General features: G+C 40.6%; 1 protein-coding gene and 1 pseudogene across 1 annotated transcript; both read left to right on the top strand.

Annotated features, from left to right (window-relative positions):
* The first annotated feature begins 1,984 nt into the window (after positions 1 to 1,984).
* On the top strand, positions 1,985 to 2,977 carry LOC116206073 (annotated as a pseudogene).
* A 3,419-nt stretch (positions 2,978 to 6,396) lies between these two features.
* Positions 6,397 to 13,432, top strand: LOC116203236 (G-type lectin S-receptor-like serine/threonine-protein kinase At2g19130). Its single transcript, XM_031534912.1, has 2 exons — positions 6,397 to 7,080; positions 11,549 to 13,432. Exons 1-2 carry the CDS (start codon positions 6,397 to 6,399, stop codon positions 13,364 to 13,366), a joined length of 2,502 nt encoding a protein of 833 aa, XP_031390772.1. The 3' UTR covers positions 13,367 to 13,432.
* Positions 13,433 to 19,729: the final 6,297 nt, after the last annotated feature.

The following is a 19,729-nucleotide window of genomic DNA, read 5'->3' as shown; positions in this document are numbered from 1 at the left end:
GTAATGTGTATTGGACTGATCCGCCATGAGATTGATACATGGGTTGTTACGTGACTGTCATTAGCATATCTCAAAGTGACTATAGTGTAATGGTCCTTTGACTTGAGGTCACCATGGATTCCTACATGTAATGTCGTATATTTTGATACTGTCAAACGCCACCGTAACAGGCTGGTTATAAAGATAGTTATTGGGTATGCCACAAAGCATGGAAAAGAATGTGAGTGACCAAGATAGGATTTGTCCCTCCTACGAAACGGGAGCGATATCTCACGGCCACTTGGTGGTTAAGTCTAAAAGTGTATGCATACCCAAATGAGTCGATATAACGATATCGAGCTCATTTGTTCTGATAGACTTACCCGGTAAACCAAGAAAGAGAGATATTGAGCCATACAAGGATGTCATCGACCATGCCTTGGGCTCAATAGAGATATAGAGGACAATGGATTATATTACACGGTAATATAGGTCACGAGGTTCGTCGAGAAATTGACTTTTCGATTACTTGAGTAACAGTGATGCATTGCTAGATGCCGCTCACTGTTTGTAATATTGAAATAGAGATTTCGATATTACTATCAACGTAATTGGGAACCTACAGGGTCACACACGACGACTAAATCGACGAGATATTTTGAAACAATAAAATCGTCTAATAGAGATTAGATGATTTATGGTGCGATTGATTAATCGGATATTTAATGAGATTAAATTTGTCGATTAATTAGACTCGATTTATTAGATTAAATGGACCAAATTGATGCACGATTAATATGGTGACACATGGCTTTTATTTGGATAGACATGTGTATGGACACATGTCACTTGGGGACATTAATTCCCCTCATCCCACATCGGCAATTCAAAGGGAAAACATTTCCCAAATTGCTTATAAAAAGCACTAACAGGAATGGGTTATAGATATATAGTGTGTGTATGCTTTATATGTATATATGTGAGCATATATATATAAATAATTTGAGTTGAATTGTTCAATTCAAATTAGGTCCATTAGTCTGAAAATTTCGGGTGTCGCATCAGTGTTTTTTTCGAGTGTTGGTCGCTAGCACCGCCGATCTCGAAAACTCGTCGACAAAGTCGGTGTGGATACCGGTAGAGGCGTCACGCGTGGGACGCTCGGTCGACAATTTTAAATATTCCAGGTACGCTTTTATTTACTCTTATTCTTCTAGTAGGTCTTGGGATTAGTTTCACGGGTAGGAAATTTTTTAAATTTCTGTTCCTTTTTCGCTTCCGTTGCGCCCCGTGAAACTAGCATAACGCCCTATTGTCATTGTCGGGCAATGATATATATCTGTCTTGGCTGGCGCTATCTCGCATGCTGTTCCATTGGTCTCGACGACCCCTCCAAAAACTTATCCAGAGAAAAATTAACGTGATTAATAAGTTCGTTTGACGATATTTTTTTTTAGATTACAAAGGAAATTTAAGGCCTAGTACAATGAAAAAGAAATTTTACATTTGACGAAATTTATATCTCAAGAAAATATTATATATATATATATAAAGTTGTAACTTATGTAATAAATAGGGTTAGAATGGTAAATATTTATTGATATATTGTTAGAAATGTTAATATTTATATAATAAATTGGGTTGAAAATGAAAATAAATACTGATATAAGGCTAAAAGGTCCATTTCTAAATAAAATTTATCTCTATATCTAATTTAGATTAAGATTCATTTAATAATAACAAAATTAGGAAAAGAAACTTTACTTGAATTAATTTATCTAATTATGTTTGCCCTCGATCTGTAAAAAAAAATTGTATTTAAAAAAAGTCCAATGAATTTCCGTTAGGAAAAATTACCCGTGCAACACATGGGTAAAAAAGTCTAGTACTAAATATATGGACTATACGCTTATATAAAGCACGACGTTTTTGGTCATCATGAAGTAATCCTTTCAAAATATATAACTCAGCGAGTGAACGATCATCTGTCAATTCCTCAAGCCTTGTGAAGTGTGCGAGAGATCATCAGAAGATGGCAAGGACACCTGGGTACAATGAAAATGGACAGAGGAAGGGGACGTGGACGCCCGAGGAAGACAAAAAGCTTAGCGATTTCATTAACAAGTACGGCTGTAGGAACTGGCGCCTCCTTCCCAAACTTGCAGGTAACTAATTTCGTCCGTATAATAAAGAAGATACTAGAAAAGGCCATGCATACAGATTTGAGACCTTAATTAGGCGTAGCGTGGCGCCCTTCAATCTAGTCCGATGGATCGGTCTCATGCATTCAAGTTTGTCGAGGTGTGGAAAGAGCTGCAGACTTCGGTGGCTGAACTATCTGAGGCCTGGCGTAAAACGGGGCAACTATAGCAAGGATGAAGAAGAAGTCATCATCAGGCTGCATGGATCGCTTGGGAATAGGTGAGACCCTCACTATCTAGCTAGGACAACTCGAGACTAATTAACACGAATACAAGGAATCGTTGCCTCGTGTATATATGTACCAATTTGCCTTCTATTTATCGCAGGTGGTCGGCAATAGCAGCGCACCTCCCTGGACGAACAGCCAACGGGGTGAAGAACCACTGGCACACCTACCTCAAGAATCGCCTCGAACCAGAACAAACTTCCTCAGTTTCCACCTCTCAATCAGCGCATAACTCCGATCTTTCCTTCGAGAAAGATATGAGAGAACCTTCAGGAGAACCAGTAATTCACCACGGTTATGTATCTTCAGAGAGTCCAGCAACCAATTCGGTGACAGGGTCAGATTCAATTCCGCCTTTAGTACCCTCCTCTCCAGGAACATTGTTTTCCACCACGGAGACTGGATTGACTGATGCCCCCGTAAGTTGCTCGGAGTCTGATGCATCTTCTACAAGAATGCGTATGTTGTCTCCTGGAAGATTCTGGACGGAGCCATTTATGGCGGACACCACTTTCGACGACATGGCATGCCCTGGCTCTTATTCCATGTCGCCCTTGTACTAGGAGGATTACTGCAACCTTTAATTCCATACACGATTTGATTATATTGTTGATGAGTTGTTTTTCCGCTCGTGAAATGTTTTAGACAAAAGTTCATACTTATCGATCGGGTTACCTATGTAGTGTTTATCTTGATCGCATTGTAAAATCGTAACTTCCATTAGATATGAGCAGATCACGAATGATCTCGATCCCATCCCCTTAACTCGGATTCGTACTCAACGAAGTTGTGCCTGAGAAGTCCCTTCGACTGCTTGTGCCCCGGGGACTAGGACTAGAAGTGGGCAGCACCGGACAACTTATTTGCGCCTTGAGCTATCCTCAAGCAAATAGTTGGGCCTTTGTGTCAATCAATGGACCTCGGACCCAAGTCCAGTGGGCCTGATGGGCCCAATGAAAATACTACATCGGTCCCTGCATTAACCCCTGATTTTACCTCCCTTTATCACATTTATTACCTTTCCCAGACTCGTCGCTGTCGTCGTTCGTGCCCTTCTATCGGTCCAAACGAACATGCCAACGCTAGTAAATAATGCAGCACGGAGTATGGCTGGCTGCGCGTGGAAAATGCACAGATATTTAGTTTCACCCGGTCCTTGCAACTATATACACTGTATTCAACCGCGCAGCCCCATCAATCTTAGACCATTGTGTAATGATCAAGTACCAGTATTCGCATCAATACAATGTGGCGCTCAAGAGAGAGGACATATTGATCAACACCATTAGATTTAGTAAAAGTGAGATCCGGTATATGATTTTTGTTTCTCGCATCGATATTGATATTTCAGGTTTACTGCTCAATTGTTCTTGAGGAATTTTTATCTTCAATAACGACCAATCGTGGACCACTGTATAGGAATGTTATCAATATCTTTTATCCTATATATGTGCAAAAACAGAACGTAGTGTCTGAGCTACTTGTGTTTCAAAAGGAGATATTATTATAACTGCACTTGAATTATTTGACGTGTGTATATATATTAGAACTGATAAGAGGAATGGTTCTCTCTGGTCCATATTTCCATAGTTCGAACATTGTGATTCAGCATTTTTATTTTTAATTACAAAAAAGATTCACACAATGAAATAGAAATTCTTATAGTTAATAAAGGGGCATAAATAGCTCCACAATGAGAATTAAATATGGAACATCTTGGTTAATCACAATCAATTTAAAATTACACTATATGGCACATTGTTTTGAGTATAGTGTCAATTATGACCTGAAGTCAAATTTTTCGTGAAATTAAACGGAAGGCTGATGTGATATCCGTGTGGATGAATACTCGGCCTAGGCTCTTGCCACATGTGAAATAACTGATCGAATGAGCTGCTGCCAGGGTGGAAGCAACCAACGAATTCTCGATGGGAATTAAATTTCGCCATCAACGTATTAGCATCTCGACTCGAATCGACCCAGAAACACAATCAGACACAGTAAAAGATGGAATTTTTAAATCACGAATTTTGCTGCTCTTTTGGCTTTCGAGCCATTAAGTTGCGAGAGGTGAAAGAGTTGTTTTTGGTCCTTCAATTCAGCTGTACCAAGAGAGAAAAGCTCGGCTGCTTCAGTCTTCAACTCTCTAACAGACTCTAGGAGTAACGGATTCAAAAGCGGTGAAATTTTCACCATCACCTACAATGGTCAGAAGTGGAATGCAAGATCAATTGAGAAGTTACTCCAATATATATATATCCGGTGCCGTATTCTGATCATGCAAGCTTTTCAGAAATTCAGGAATTTGTAGAACTTGTCCGACCAATCAACATGAGAGGCATCGTGTCTTCATCATCTTGCTACATTAATCCTCTCTATTATTTTGGCCACTTTCGAGGAGTAAATCAACCATCACAGAAGTTATGGCTTAAGCACAAAGGAGTTGAAAGTATGTCAGCCATTCAAACCGAATCTTTGTGCCGAACCAGTCATTGCCCTAACTTAGGGAGGAAAAGGCGAGGGTTTGAAAAAATTTATATTTGATTTTAGAGTTGAGTAGAGTTGAATTTTGATTTTATTTTGTTTATAATGATTGTGTTGTTGAATTATAAAAAAAAGTTGTGAAAAAATAATGAATAGTCGAAAAAAAGTAATGATTATATTGTTGAATTGTAGAAAAAATAATGAATAGTTGAAATAAAATAATGATTGTGTCGTTGAACTGTGAAAAAAGTAATAAATAATTGAGAGAATTTAGTATTAAAAATTGAATTAAATGATTAAAAAATTAAAGAAAAAAATAATAATTATGTTGTTAAATTAGATAAATAAAATTAAGTGAAGTAGAGTTTAAAAAAATTTATGAAATCAAACGGACTAATCCTATGTCCTCGTTTTAGCAGAGCGAGTGCCCTCAGGCGAGTTCGACAAGGTGTAAAGATCGTGGAAAATTATCGCGTGGACTGAATAACCGCCGCATTTTGCTCGCTTTAGAGGTAATGTAAACGTGGGATTTGTTGTTCATGTCATGGAACACAGAAGTTTGTCATATCCTTTATCCATTGAATCTTTCAAAAGGTAATTATTAGTCAAATCTCCAACTGATCAAAGAAGAAGCTGACTTTTTAAATATAAAAATATCTGATTATATTTTATATATATATATATATATATATATATATGTAATGAGAGGAATTATTATTCGGACCCGAATATCAATTTTAGTTTCGATTATGAATATCCTATATGTAAGATCGGAATCGATTTTCATCAGTTTTTGATTTTAATACCCGAATCCTACCTCATTTTCTATACGAGCTGTTCAGACTCTATCATAATTGATAATTTCCGATCGATTCTAAGTATAGCCGATATCCGTACATACCGGTAATGATTAGCATTCTGCTTCTTTGATTTGGTCATAGATTACCAGATCCATCACCACTGAATGACCTTGGAATTGGATACTAGTGAATCCTAGGACCATTCTGAAGACTTCTTGGAAGTCATCCTTGAACTATTCTTTCCTTGGGGTCTTCATTTTCTGACTGGTGTCAACTTCCTGCGCACTTTTGCCAACTAATATGTATTCACCTGCAATCTTAAAGTATATCACAACTCTTCCTTTTTTTTTTTTTTTCGAGAGCAGATATCAGGGAAAAAAAAAAAAAGGGTCCCCCTTTCCTAGTTCTATAATAATGAATGCTATTCAGTACTATGAATTGACACTGGCTACCAATGGGACCGGTAATGAATTTACCATCGCGGCCACATATGTTTCAGGCCTTTGACCTTGTCAAACTTCCCCACCTTCACGGTGGGTTTGGTTTGGCTGGAAAAGTTTAGCTTCTCGTGAGCATGACATACGCGTTTTGAGACCCATTCTTTCTGTTATCTCGCAACTCAAAGGTTCATGATCTTTGTTCAATCTCTCTGCACAAAGAGACATATATATCTCGTCTCTCTGAGTGCATCCTTCAGATTCGACCATGGATATTGAAAACAATCCATGGTTTCAGCTTCCCCTGCTCTTGCTCTGCTTTTGTCTCTGCATCTGTCCGTCTCTTGGAGCTGACACCATAGCCGCAAACGAGACTCTCTCAGGCGATCAAACCTTGGTCTCCTCCGGTGGGGACTTCAAGCTGGGATTCTTCAGGCCAGGTAATTCCTCCTTCTGGTACGTCGGCATCTTGTACAACAAAGTCAGTGTCCCGACTGTAGCTTGGGTGGCCAACGGGGAGAAACCGATCTTTGATCGGTTTTCTGCTCAACTGAAGATTTCAGATGGGAATCTTGTGATCGTCAACGGTTCCCAATCACCCGTGTGGTCGACAAATCTCACCTCACCCGGTTCGAGCTCCGTGAAAGCGGTTCTTGGCGATAATGGGAACTTTGCCTTGATGGATGGGCTGAATTCTTCTCAGATCATATGGCAGAGCTTCGACCACCCGTCAAACACATGGCTCCCCGGCGCTAAACTCGGGATTAATAAGCGCACAAACACGAGTCAGCTCCTCACATCATTTAAGAATGAAGAGGATGCTGCGCCGGGTCTTTTTTCCGTTCAGCTGCAACCTTCCAGTGAGTACTACCTATGGTGGAAAATGACGGAGCATTACTGGACCAGTGGACCATGGGACCCTAAAGCCAAGATCTTCAGCCTGGTCCCGGATGTTAAGTTATGGAGCCTGAAGTACTGTGAATCCGGATTGTATTCGGCCCATTGGGGATGTAATTAGGGTTTGTTCCCTTTAAAACAGCAGTTTATATCTCTTGTAACCCTAACTCAAAATAGTGATATACCTGGCTTGGCGGCGCCCCCAGACGTAGTCAGAATAACTGACGAACTGGGTAATCAATTCCGTGTGTCACTTTTGCTTTTTCGTTCATATTATCTTCTACTATCGTACATCAGTCGCAACAATTGGTATCAGAGCTCGGGTTTGAATCGGAGCAATCTACGATGGACGGAGGAAAATTGATGATCGAAAAGTTCGATGGATCGGATTACGGGTTTTGGAGGATGCAGATCGAAGATTATCTTTACGGTAAAGATTTGTCGCAACCTCTAGAGGATAAGTCGATCGGGATGACAGAAGCGGAATGGAAGGTGTTGGATAGGAAGGCGATGAGTGTGATTCGTCTGTCGCTGTCACGGAACGTGGCGTTTCATACAGCAAAGGAGAAAACCACCAAAGGTATACTGAAGGTTTTAGTCGATATGTACGAAAAGCCATCAGCAGCGAACAAGGTTCATCTGATGCGGCGGCTGTTTAACCTAAAGATGTCGGAGAGTACTGCTGTTGCCGAACATCTGAATGAGTTCAATTTGATAACGGCTCAATTGACCTCAGTTGCTATCGATTTTGATGACGAAGTAAGAGCCCTAATTTTATTATCGTCTCTACCAGAAAGTTGGAGCGGAACGGTCACAGCTGTCAGTGCTTCAGCGGGGAAGGCAAAATTAAAGTTTGATGAAGTTTGAGATCTGATAATTAGTGAAGAAATTCGCAGAAAAGAATCAGGGAAAACTTCAGGATCAGCTTTGAGTACAGAAAATAGAGGCAGATCAGAATCAGGGAATTCGCATCGAGGCAGATCGAAATCGAGAAGTAAATCTAAGTCAGGACAAGACAAAAGTTCAATTGAGTGCTGGAATTGTAAAAAACGTGGTCATTACAAGAATCAGTGTAAGGCATCGAGAAAGGAAAGGAAAGACGACAACTCTGCAAACGTGGCAACAGAGGAGATTAGTGACGCACTGATCTTGAGTGTCAGCAGTCCGTTGGAATCGTGGGTTTTGGATTCTGGAGCATCGTTTCATTCTTGCCCTAATGCCGATATTATGGAGAATTATTCTTCTGGAAATTTTGGTAAGGTCTATCTTGCTGATGATGAGCCTTTGGAGATCGCATGGAAGGGAGATGTTCGAATCAAAACACCGAATGGACTCGTATGGCAGTTGCGTGGTGTGAGGCACATTCCTGGTTTGAAGAGGAATCTGATTTCTGTAGGGCAGCTGGATGACGAGGGTTATGACTTGTCGTTTGGCTCTGGTTCTTGGAAAATAATCAAAGGGGCCATGGTGGTGGCTCGAGGCAAGAAGGAGGGTACACTATACATGACCGTGAACAACCATGATAACATTGCACTCACCAGTGCAAACAGCGATGCAGATTTGTGGCATTGCAGGCTTGGCCACATGAGTGAGAAGGGGATGAAACAGTTATGTTCAAAGGGCAAACTACCAGGTCTAAAAACAGTTGAGCTTGGATTATGCGAGGATTGTGTATTCGGGAAGCAGAAAAGAGTCAGTTTTTCGAAGATTGGTAGAACTTTGAAGAAGCAGAAATTGGAGCTGGTACATAGTGACTTATGGGGACCAGCACCGGTCACATCTCTTGGTGGCGCATCATATTACATGACCTTCATTGACGACTCCACGAGGAAGGTATGGGTTTATTTTCTTAAACGTAAATCTGACGCTTTTGATACTTTCAGAAAGTGGAAAGCTTTGGTAGAAAATGAAACAGGCCTGAAGGTGAAATGTTTGAGATCTGATAATGGTGGAGAATATGAGCTCGATGAGTTCAAAGAGTACTGTGCTGTGAATGGCATTCGCATGGAGAAAACTGTTAGAGGAACCCCTCAGCAGAACGGGGTTGCAGAACGAATGAACAGAACCTTGAATGAACGTGCTAGGTGCATGCGATTGAAGTGTGGGTTACCGAAGACATTTTGGGCAGATGCAGTTAACACTGCTGCTTTCTTAATTAATAGAGGACCATCAGTTCCTTTGGATAACGACATACCAGAGGAGGTATGGAGTGGTAAAGAGGTAAACCTATCATTTCTCAAAGTTTTTGGTTGTGTTTCGTATGTTCATGTTGATGCTACTACTAGAAGCAAATTGGATGCAAAATCTGTGAAGTGTACTTTTATTGGATATGGCGGTGATGAATTTGGTTATAGATTTTGGGATGATCAGAATCGGAAAATAATTCGAAGTCGAGATGTCATATTTAATGAGCATGTTCTGTACAAAGACAGGTCGGGTGCACCAGACATTGATAGTGCAGGTACTCAGGTTAAAAGCCCTTAGTTTGTTGAATTGGATATTCCAAACTCACGTGTTAGCAAAATTCAGAATGATCAGGAGGTTGTTGAGGCAGAACCAAGTACACCGGTAGTTCCGTTGAGGAGATCAGAAAGACAACATCACGCACCAGAAAGGTACTCGCCCTCTTTACACTATCTTCTATTGACTGATAGTGGTGAGCCAGAATGTTATGCTGAAGCTATGCAGAGCGAGCACTCGAGCAAGTGGGAGCTTGCAATGGAAGATGAAATGAATTCTTTAATGTCCAATAGCACTTGGGAACTGGTTGAGCTTCCAAAAGGTAAGAAAGCATTGCATAACAAGTGGGTTTACAGAATTAAAGAAGAGGCGGATGGAAGCAAGCGTTACAAGGCAAGGTTGGTTGTGAAGGGTTTTCAGCAGAAACAAGGTATTGATTATACAGACATATTCTCTCCTATTGTGAAGCTAACAACTATCATATTAGTTTTGAGCATAGTTGCTGCAGAGAATTTATTGTTAGAGCAGATGGATGTAAAAACGGCCTTTCTTCATGGAGATCTTAACGAAGACATATATATGAAGCAACCAGAAGGATACTTGTCCGAAGGTAGCAGTGAGCTTGTGTGCAAGCTACAGAAAAGTTTGTATGGATTGAAACAAGCCCCGAGACAGTGGTATATGAAGTTTGATGGGTTCATGCATGAGATCGAGTTTGTCAGATGCAATGCTGATCATTGTTGCTACTTCAAGAGGTTTGACAATAGCTTTATCATTTTGCTATTATATGTTGATGATATGTTAATAGCAGGCTCTTGTGCTCAAGAGGTGTATAAGTTGAAGAAGCAATTGTCCAAACAGTTTGAAATGAAGGATCTTGGAGAGGCTAAACAGATCCTAGGTATGAGGATTAATCGAGATAAAGTGGCAGAAAAGCTGTTCCTTTCACAGGCTGAATACATTGAAAAAGTTTTGAAGAGATTCCGTATGGATACAGCAAAGCCAGTGAGTACTCCTATGGGTAGCCATTTTAAGCTGTCAATGAAGGATTCACCTAAAAGTGATTCAGAGCGTGTTCATATGGAGAAAGTTCCCTACGCTTCAGCAGTTGGAAGTATTATGTATGCTATGGTGTGTACTAGACCAGATATTGCGCATGCAGTGGGAGTTGTGAGCAGATATATGAGTAATCCGGGTAAGCAGCATTGGGAAGCAGTAAAGTGGATCTTCAGATACTTGCGAGGTACCACAGAGAGGGCTCTATGTTTCGAAGGCAAGAACATGGTTTTGAATGGTTATGTTGATGCTGACTTAGCAGGTGATCTTGATAAAAGGAAGAGTACAACCGGATACGTGTTTACTTTCAGTGGTACATCGGTTTCTTGGGCTTCTAAGTTGCAGAAGACAGTGGCTTTGTCTACTACAGAAGCGGAGTATATAGCAGTGACAGAGGCTAGTAAAGAAATGATATGGCTGCAGAATTTCTTGTGTGAACTGAGGAAAGAGCAGAAGAACAGTATTCTTTACAGCGACAGTCAGAGTGCTATTTTCTTAGCGAAGAATCCAGCTTTTCATTCAAGAACGAAGCACATTGAGTTGAAGTATCATTACATTCGACATATCTTGGAAAAGAAGACTTTGCAACTGATGAAGATACGTGGAAGCGAGAATCCTGCTGACATGTTAACTAAGGTTGTGACCTTAGAGAAGTTGAAGCTATGCATGGCTTCAACTGGCCTTGGAACTTGAAGAGTTCGAGGATTGGCGCCGCCGTCATTTTTTATGGGTTATTTGTTGACTATGAAGATGAAGAGATAATTACATTCGTGTTCAGTCTCCCATATTGTATTCGGCCCATTGGGGATGTAATTAGGGTTTGTTCACTTTAAAACAGCAGTTTATATCTCTTGTAACCCTAACTCAAAATAGTGATATACCTGGCTTGGCGGCGCCCCCAGACGTAGTCAGAATAACTGACGAACTGGGTAATCAATTCCGTGTGTCACTTTTGCTTTTTCGTTCATATTATCTTCTACTATCGTACATCAGTCGCAACACCGGAGATGTTGCGGAACTACATATACAACTTCAGCTACGTGGACAACGAAAACGAGAGCTACTTCACGTACTCGGTGGATAACACTTCGATCCTGTCGAGGTTTATCATGGATTTCTCCGGGCAGGTCCAGCAATTGACGTGGTTGGAAGGGACCAAGCAGTGGAACCTTTTCTGGTCACAGCCCAGGCAGATGTGTGAGGTTTATGGGTTCTGTGGGCCCTTCGGGGTCTGCAGTGAGAGCACAGATAACTTCTGTCAGTGCTTGCACGGTTTCACTCAGACCTCTCCCAATGAATGGAACCTGAGCGACAGGTCTGGCGGCTGCAGTAGAACTACCAATTTGAACTGTGGAAACAACACAGCAGTTAATTCGCAGAAAGATCGTTTTCATACCTTGTCGTACATGAACCCGCCTGGTGATCCACAGACTCCCGACGTTGGTAGCGAAAAGCAGTGTGAAGCAGCTTGTTTAGACAATTGCAATTGCACGGCTTATGCTTACGAAGGCAGCATATGTTCAATTTGGATGGGGGATCTCTTCAACGTGCAGCAATATAATCCGGGAGACAGCAATGGAAAGACCTTGTATCTTCGTCTAGCAGCTTCAGAGGTTCCCGACTCACCTAAGAAAAATAATACGGTTATTATTGCGGGCTCTGTCGGAGCAGCGGCAGTTGCTGCTCTATTGGTGATTGTCCTTCTAGGAGCTTGGAGGTGGAGAAGTAGGGGTGGGCGGACAAAGTCTGCGGAGGGCTCGTTGTTGGCGTTTGGGTACAGAGATCTGCAGGCGGCGACGAAGAACTTCTCAGAGAGGTTGGGTGGGGGAGGTTTTGGTTCAGTCTTTAAGGGAACTCTGCCCGACTCAACCATCGTAGCTGTCAAGAAGCTAGAGAGTGTGAGCCAAGGAGAGAAGCAGTTCCGAACAGAAGTGAGCACGATCGGGACAATCCAACATGTGAATCTCGTGAGGCTCCGAGGATTCTGCTCCGAAGGGAACAAGAAATTATTGGTTTATGACTATATGCAAAATGGATCCATAGACGCCCATCTCTTTTCCCAAGAGTCGAAGATCCTAGATTGGAATACGAGATACCAAATTGCACTTGGAACTGCAAGAGGATTGACGTATCTCCATGAGAAGTGTAGAGATTGCATCATACATTGCGACATAAAGCCAGAGAACATCCTCCTGGATACGGAATTCTGCCCGAAAGTGGCTGACTTTGGGCTCGCGAAGCTCATGGGCCGAGAATTCAGCCGTGTCCTCACCACCATGAGAGGGACGCGGGGCTACCTCGCTCCTGAATGGATCACGGGGGTGGCAATAACTGCCAAGGCTGACGTCTACAGCTACGGGATGATGCTTTTCGAGTTTGTCTCAGGGAGGAGAAACTCTGAGCAATCTGGTGATGGGAAAGTGCATTTCTTTCCAACATGGGCTGCCAAAAAGCTCACTGAGGGAGGTGACCTCCTTGAGCTTTTGGACCCGAGATTGGGGAGGGATGCTGACATGGAGGAGCTGACCCGGATGTGCAGGGTGGCCTGCTGGTGCGTGCAGGACGAGGAGCGTGATCGACCTCCGATGGGACAGGTGGTTCAGATCCTCGAGGGAGTTTTGGATGTCAACATGCCTCGAGTCCCACGGTCGCTTCAAGTGCTTGCCGATAATCAAGAACAAATTGTTTTCTTCACGGAGTCATCCTCGTCGGGACAGAGCTCGCAGGCAAAGAGCAATACCTCGACCGCTTCCTCTCAAAGCAAAAGCACCACTTCAATGAATTCCAACACGGAAGCAGGAATGAGCTGGGGGCATTTCGATTGATTTTCCTTTCTTTTTTTTTGTTTTTTTTCTTTTCCTTTGTCAAAAGAATGCATTTATGCATTTATTCTAACGTTGCTAGTTTGATGTCACCATTTATTTCAGAAGATAGTAAAATAAAAATATCAACGTTGCAATACATCAGGCAAAAAATCAAGTGGAACTTTTAGTTCTACCATTTTGGTTATACATTGGCTCGAAATGCACTGTTTAGTAGAAGTTTTTGTTATACATTCTCTCTTTTTGTCCTTTCATCCTTTCTGATCCTTTTAACGGTAGATTGGTATGCTTTCAGAAAGCCAAACGGTCGAGTTTTGCCCAAGCACGTTGTCGATGAGATATGTTAGGACGTAAATATTTGTGCTTCCTGGATCCAGGTTTGATGGAAAAATGCACTAATTAGATCATCGGCCGATGCTCCTGATGAAAGATCGTTTACCTTTACCTATATATAGCGGTTTTATGAGGCTAATTGATGCGGCAGAAGAAGCGATAAATCAGTACTTTGAAAAAAAAAGTTTTGACGATCCCATTTCGAGGGAAACGGCCTCCGAAGCACATTATGTTAAACTCAATTCCATTCCAATTATGTATATATAATTGGGTTGTACTAATAAGTAGAGGAAGAAAATAAAAAAGTAATAAATAGTTTTGAAAAATTAGTATTAAAAATTGAATTAAATTGTAGATAAAAAAAATTGATGAAAAAGATAAAAGTAATAATTATATTGTTGAATTGAAGATAAGTGGAGTGAGTAAAAATAATTATTCTAAAACCAAATAGGGCCAAGTCATTGCTGTCGTCTCCTTAGAAAATCGGGGTGGTATAGACTCTTCAGCTGAGAAACCAGAGCAAACTTAAGCAATGATAATAAACTATACAAATTAATCTCCTTGAGAAGAAAAAACAAAACTTAAGCAAAGTGAGTTCAAGCGGTTCGCGACTTATTCCTCTTAAATAAGATTTCGGGTTCAAGTCTTGTGGATAGAGAAAATTCACGCTAGAAGAGTTTTACTTTCTAGTGGGCCGACTCGGCTCAATTGGATTAGTCGAGACCCACTGAGTTTTCGGATAACAAGATTCACACCGAAAAAAAAACTTGTCATTAATTATTATTGGGGCTTTACGTATAGTTCTCTTTTTTTGGTGAATAATATAGTTCCTTTTATTTGTCTTCTTTCAATTTTCTTTTACAGTACAATCATGGAGTATTATCAATTTATTAGCTCGAATTGATTCTTGTTCAAGCATTCACTCGATAATTCCAATGAGATTTAAAATTGCCTTACCCGTCTGCTAAAAGTTCAGCTAACTACTAAACCATATACTAATTCGTATGTGTGTTCGTGCATTCATGCAAGAATGGAATACATCATTCCTGCAATTTCTGGTGGTGAAGATATTTTCCCAATGGTTCTATGTGTGAATGCTTGAAGATTCTGGTTCAACACGGACTAAATTAATTTGGTCAATTTGATTAATTAGTTGCTTAGAATAACGCCGTATTGTCATTGTCGGGCAATGATATATCTGTCTTGGCTGGCACTATCTCGCATGTTGTTCCGTTGGTCTCGGGGACCTCTCCAAAAACTTATCTAGAGAAAAATTAACGTGATTAATAAGTTCGTTTGACGACATTTTTTTTAAGTTATTAAGGAGACTCGAGACTTAGTACAATGAAAGAGAAGTCCTACGTTTGACGACATTTATATCTCAAGATAATATAATAAAAAAAAAGTCCAACAAATCTCCGTTAGGAAAAATTATCCGTGCAACGCACAGGTAAAAAAGTCTAGTACTATATATATATATATATATATATATCGACTATAGGTTTATATAAAGCACGAGGTTTTTGGTCATCATGAAGTAATCGTTTCAAAATATATAACTCATCAAATAATCGAGTGAACGATCATCTGTCAGTTCCTTAAGCATTGTGAAGTGTGCGAGAGATCATCAGAACATGGCAAGGACACCTAGGTGCGATGAAAATGGACGGAAGAAGGGAACGTGGACGCCCGAGGAAGACATAAAGCTTAGCGATTTTGTTAACAAGTACCGCTGTAGGAACTAGCGCCTCCTTCCCAAACTTGCAAGTAACTAATTTCATCCATATAATAAAGAAGATACAAGAAAATGTTCAATTGGATTTCCGGATACCAAGATTCACATCGAAAAAAGAAGATGCTAGAAAAGGCCATGCATACACATTTGAGACCTTAATTAGGTGTAGCGTGGCGCCCCTCAATCTAGTCCGATGGATCGGTCTCATGCATTCAGGTTTATCGAGGTGTGGAAAGAGCTGCAGACTTCGGTAGCTGAACTATCTGAGGCCTGGCGTAAAACGGGGCTACTATAGCAAGGATGAAGAAGAAGTCATCATCAGGCTGCATGGATCGCTTGGGAATAGGTAAGACGCTCACTATCTAGCTAGGAAAACTCGAGACTACTTAACACGAAAACAAGGAATCGTTGCCTCATGTATATATGTACCAATTTGCCTTCTATTTATCGTAGGTGGTCGGCGATAGCAGCGCACCTCCCTGGACGAACAGACAATGAGGTGAAGAACCACTGGCACACCTTACCTCAAGAATCGCCCCGTACCAGAACAAACTTCCTCGGTTTCCACCTCTCAATATGCGCGTAACTCCCATCTTTCCTTCGAACGAGATATGGGAGAACCTTCAGGAGAACCAGTAATTCACGACGGTTATGTATCTTCGGAGAGTCCAGCAACTAATTCGGTGACAGGATCAGATTCAATTCCGCCTTTAGTACCCTCCTCTCCAGGAACATTGTTTTCCACCACGGAGACTGGATCGACTGATGCCCCCGTAAGTTGCTCGGAGTTTGATGCATCTTCTACAAGAATGCGCATGTTGTCTCCTGAAAGATTCTGGACGGAAACATTTATAGCGGACACAACTTTCGACGACATGGCATGCCCTGGCTGTTATTCCATGTCGCCCTCGTACTAGGAGGATTACTGCAACCTTTAATCCCATACACGATTCGATTAGATTGTTGATGAATTGTTTTTCTGCTCGTGAAATGTTTTAGACAAAAGTCCATACTTGGGAGTATTTTATCGTCCCTGCTTTAGAGTTCATGGAAGGTGAAAAATAATTTGGCTAAGAAACTGTTAAGGGTCGAGACTCGATCCGGATTGTATGTCTTAAATGCTGAGCTACATGAACTCCAGAAATACAGTTGGACCCTAAGTTATGGGAGAATACGTGAAGTTACTAAGTGCACATGGATTAAGTACTACTGTCAGTACTAATCAATCGGGTTACCTATACAGTGTTTATCTTGATCACATTATAATATCGCAACTTCCATTAGATATGAGCAGATCACGAATGATCTCGTACTCAACGAAGTTGGGCCTGAGAAGTCCCTTCGACTGCTTGTGCACTTAATGGACCTTAGACCCGAGTCCAGTGGGCCTGATGGGCCCAATGAAAATACCCCATCAGTCCCTGCATTAACCCCCCATTACATCTCCTATAAAATGGTTTCATGTTAATTTGCATCTAAAGTGATAAAAAAAAACTTTTGTTCAAAAAAAAAATCCTCGAGGCACTTTACGTCCCAAAAAAAAAGGGCGGTTCATATTATAGTTTGATAGGATACGGTCCCTTTGTTATATCAACCTTGGTTTGGTCACGTAAGATCAATAAGCAATAATGGTGCTAGTTTTTGCTCAATTAAATTATCATGAAATCAGATAAAACCTGTCACATTCACCGGAAAAACAAAAAAAAAAAGTCACAAAATAACAAATATGAGTACACGGACATTACCCGAGCAAGTTTTACCACGTGAAGCTACAAATTTTGCACAGTCCGTAAGTACTAGCTATATATATGCACCCTGTAATTCTACATTATTAATCAATCAATCCTCCATTATTTGTTAATTTAGAGGAGGCTCTATATAGCTACATCAAGGTCTACTCCATCATTAAATGAGCTTCAAAAACTCAATTCATTTCCTTTAATTAACCCATATGTACAGGCACACATATATATAGATATATAGCCTCTTTTTTTATGAATATATAGATATATAGCCTCAGCTATATATATTTTTAAGTTTTGCAGTAATTTTCATGCACTTAATACCTTAATGCAAGCCAAGTCTGATCACAAGCCGTCCCAGGCCACACAACACAGTGAGTTGGTTGTATGGAGCAGTCCACTGGCCGGGGCTGTCCATTTCGCTTAATTGCCTGCGAATAGGAGGCAGAGAACGCATCCCCCTCCCTTTATCACATTTATTGCCTTTCCCCAGACTCGTCGCTGTCGTCGTTCGCGCCCTTCTATCGGTCCAAACGAACATGCCAACGCAAATAAATAATACAGCACGGAGTATGGCTGGCTGCGCGTGGAAAATGCACATATATTTAGTTTCACCCGGTCCTTGTAACGGTTTACACTGTATTCAACCCCGCAGCACCATCGGTCTAAGATCATTGTGTAATGGTCAAGTGCCAGTATTCACATCAATACAACGTGGCTCTAGAGATAGGAGATATCGATCAACGCCATTGGATTTAGGAAAAGTGAGATCCGTATATGGTTTTTGTTTCTCTCATCGATATTGATATTTCAGGTTTACTGCTCAATTGTTCTTGAGGAATTTTTATCTTAAAAATAAGGACCAATCATGGACCACTGTATAGGAATGTTATTAATGTCTTTTATCCCATATATGTGCAAAAACAAAACAGTGTCTGAGCTACTTGTGTTTCAAAAGGAGATGTTATTATAACTGCACTTGAATTATTTGGTCTGTGTATATGTATATATATAAAGAACTTACAAGAGTAATGGTTCTCTCTGGTCCATATTTGCATAGTTCGAGCATTGTGATTCGGTACTTTTTTTTTTCATTATAAAAGATATTCATGAGCTAACACAATGAAATAAAAACTCTTATAGTTAATAAATGAGCATAAATAGTTTCACAATGAATATTAAATATGGAACATCTTGATTAATCATAATCAATTTAAAATTACACTATATAGTAAATTGTTTTGGGTGATGTGTCAATCATGACCTGAAATCAAATTTTTCGTAAAAATTAAACGAAAGGCTATTGTGACGTACATGTGAATGAATAGTGAGCCTAGGGTCTTACCACATGTGAAATAACTGATCGAATGAGCTACCGCTGGTGTGGAAGCAATCAACGAATTCTCGATGGGAAATAAATTTCACCATCTCAGTATCAGGATCTCGACCCGAATTGATCCAGAAACACTATCGAACATAGCAAAAAATTGGATTTTTAAATCGCAAATTTTGTTACTCTTTTGATTTTCGAGCCATTAAGTTGCAAGAGGTGTAGTGTTGTTTTTGGTCCTTCAATTCGGCTATGCCAAGAGAGAAAAGCTCGGCTGCTTCAGTCTTCAGCTCTCCCACTCTCCACCACCTGATTGTTTGCTTCCGCGGCAGGTATCTCCGGGAAGGATAAGGAATGCAGTAGTTGAAGAGAAATTTGGGATTGCAGTGAGGCGGACGAAGTGTGAAAAGGCGAGAATGAGATTTGAGTATTGATGGTGGGGGAGTCGAGTGAATAAAAAGATATCGTGCAAGTCGAAATATTAGCTATTTCGCATGTGACAAGACCTTGGGCTCACTATTCATCCACATAGGCACCACGTCAATCTTCCGTTTACTTCTAACGGAAATTTTGATGTCATATCATAATTGACATTACATCTCAAATATTGTGTTATATAGTGTAATTTTAAAAAAATATAATAAAATTGACATAAAAGTAGAAGATTATGATCTGATATATATATTTTTTTAACAATAATAATGATAATAATAACAGTAATAACAGGAGAGACCTGTATGTATTACAACGTCGTTTTGGGGGGGTGGGATGATTGAATTTAATACACTGCAGTGGTCCCTCCCGAACCCTTCTTGCACGTACAGTAACCATCAGTGTACTGCGTGCAGGGGTGGAAGAGAAGATCTTTCAGAGTGGGTCCCAGATATCATACGATGGAGAAATCTCATCTCTTCCACTGACGGAGGACCATCAGACGGCTCAGGACAACCCATCACTGGTTTTGACAACCAAATCAAAGTCCACCCAACGCGACAGACCAATCGATCGTTAACTCCATCAAATGTATCAATGGATCTCCTTCCTTAATTATACCTTTATACTGTTTTTCTTTTTCACAAGAAAAGGAATTATTCTTTTACGCTGTGCTGTTTTTTTTTTTTTTTGCAATAAAAGGAAAAATGAAAAGGGAATATTAAAGAACTAAGTAAAGACATTTTCCCACACCATTTCTAGCCCCAGCAGGTTTAAATGCTCATCCCCCCTGT

The sequence above is a fragment of the Punica granatum genome, chromosome 4, assembly GCF_007655135.1.
Source record: "Punica granatum isolate Tunisia-2019 chromosome 4, ASM765513v2, whole genome shotgun sequence".
Taxonomy (NCBI): Eukaryota; Viridiplantae; Streptophyta; class Magnoliopsida; order Myrtales; family Lythraceae; genus Punica; species Punica granatum.
Note: the sequence above shows the minus strand (reverse complement) of the source record. Positions and strands in the feature narration are given on the sequence as shown.

Coding starts and splice junctions, on each gene's coding strand:
- LOC116203236 (XM_031534912.1), top strand. CDS start 6,397: ATGGATATTGAAAACAATCCATGGTTTCAGCTTCCCCTGCTCTTGCTC. Junction 7,081..11,548: donor TCTTCAGCCTGGTCCCGGAT/GTTAAGTTATGG, acceptor GCAACACCGGAG/ATGTTGCGGAACTACATATA.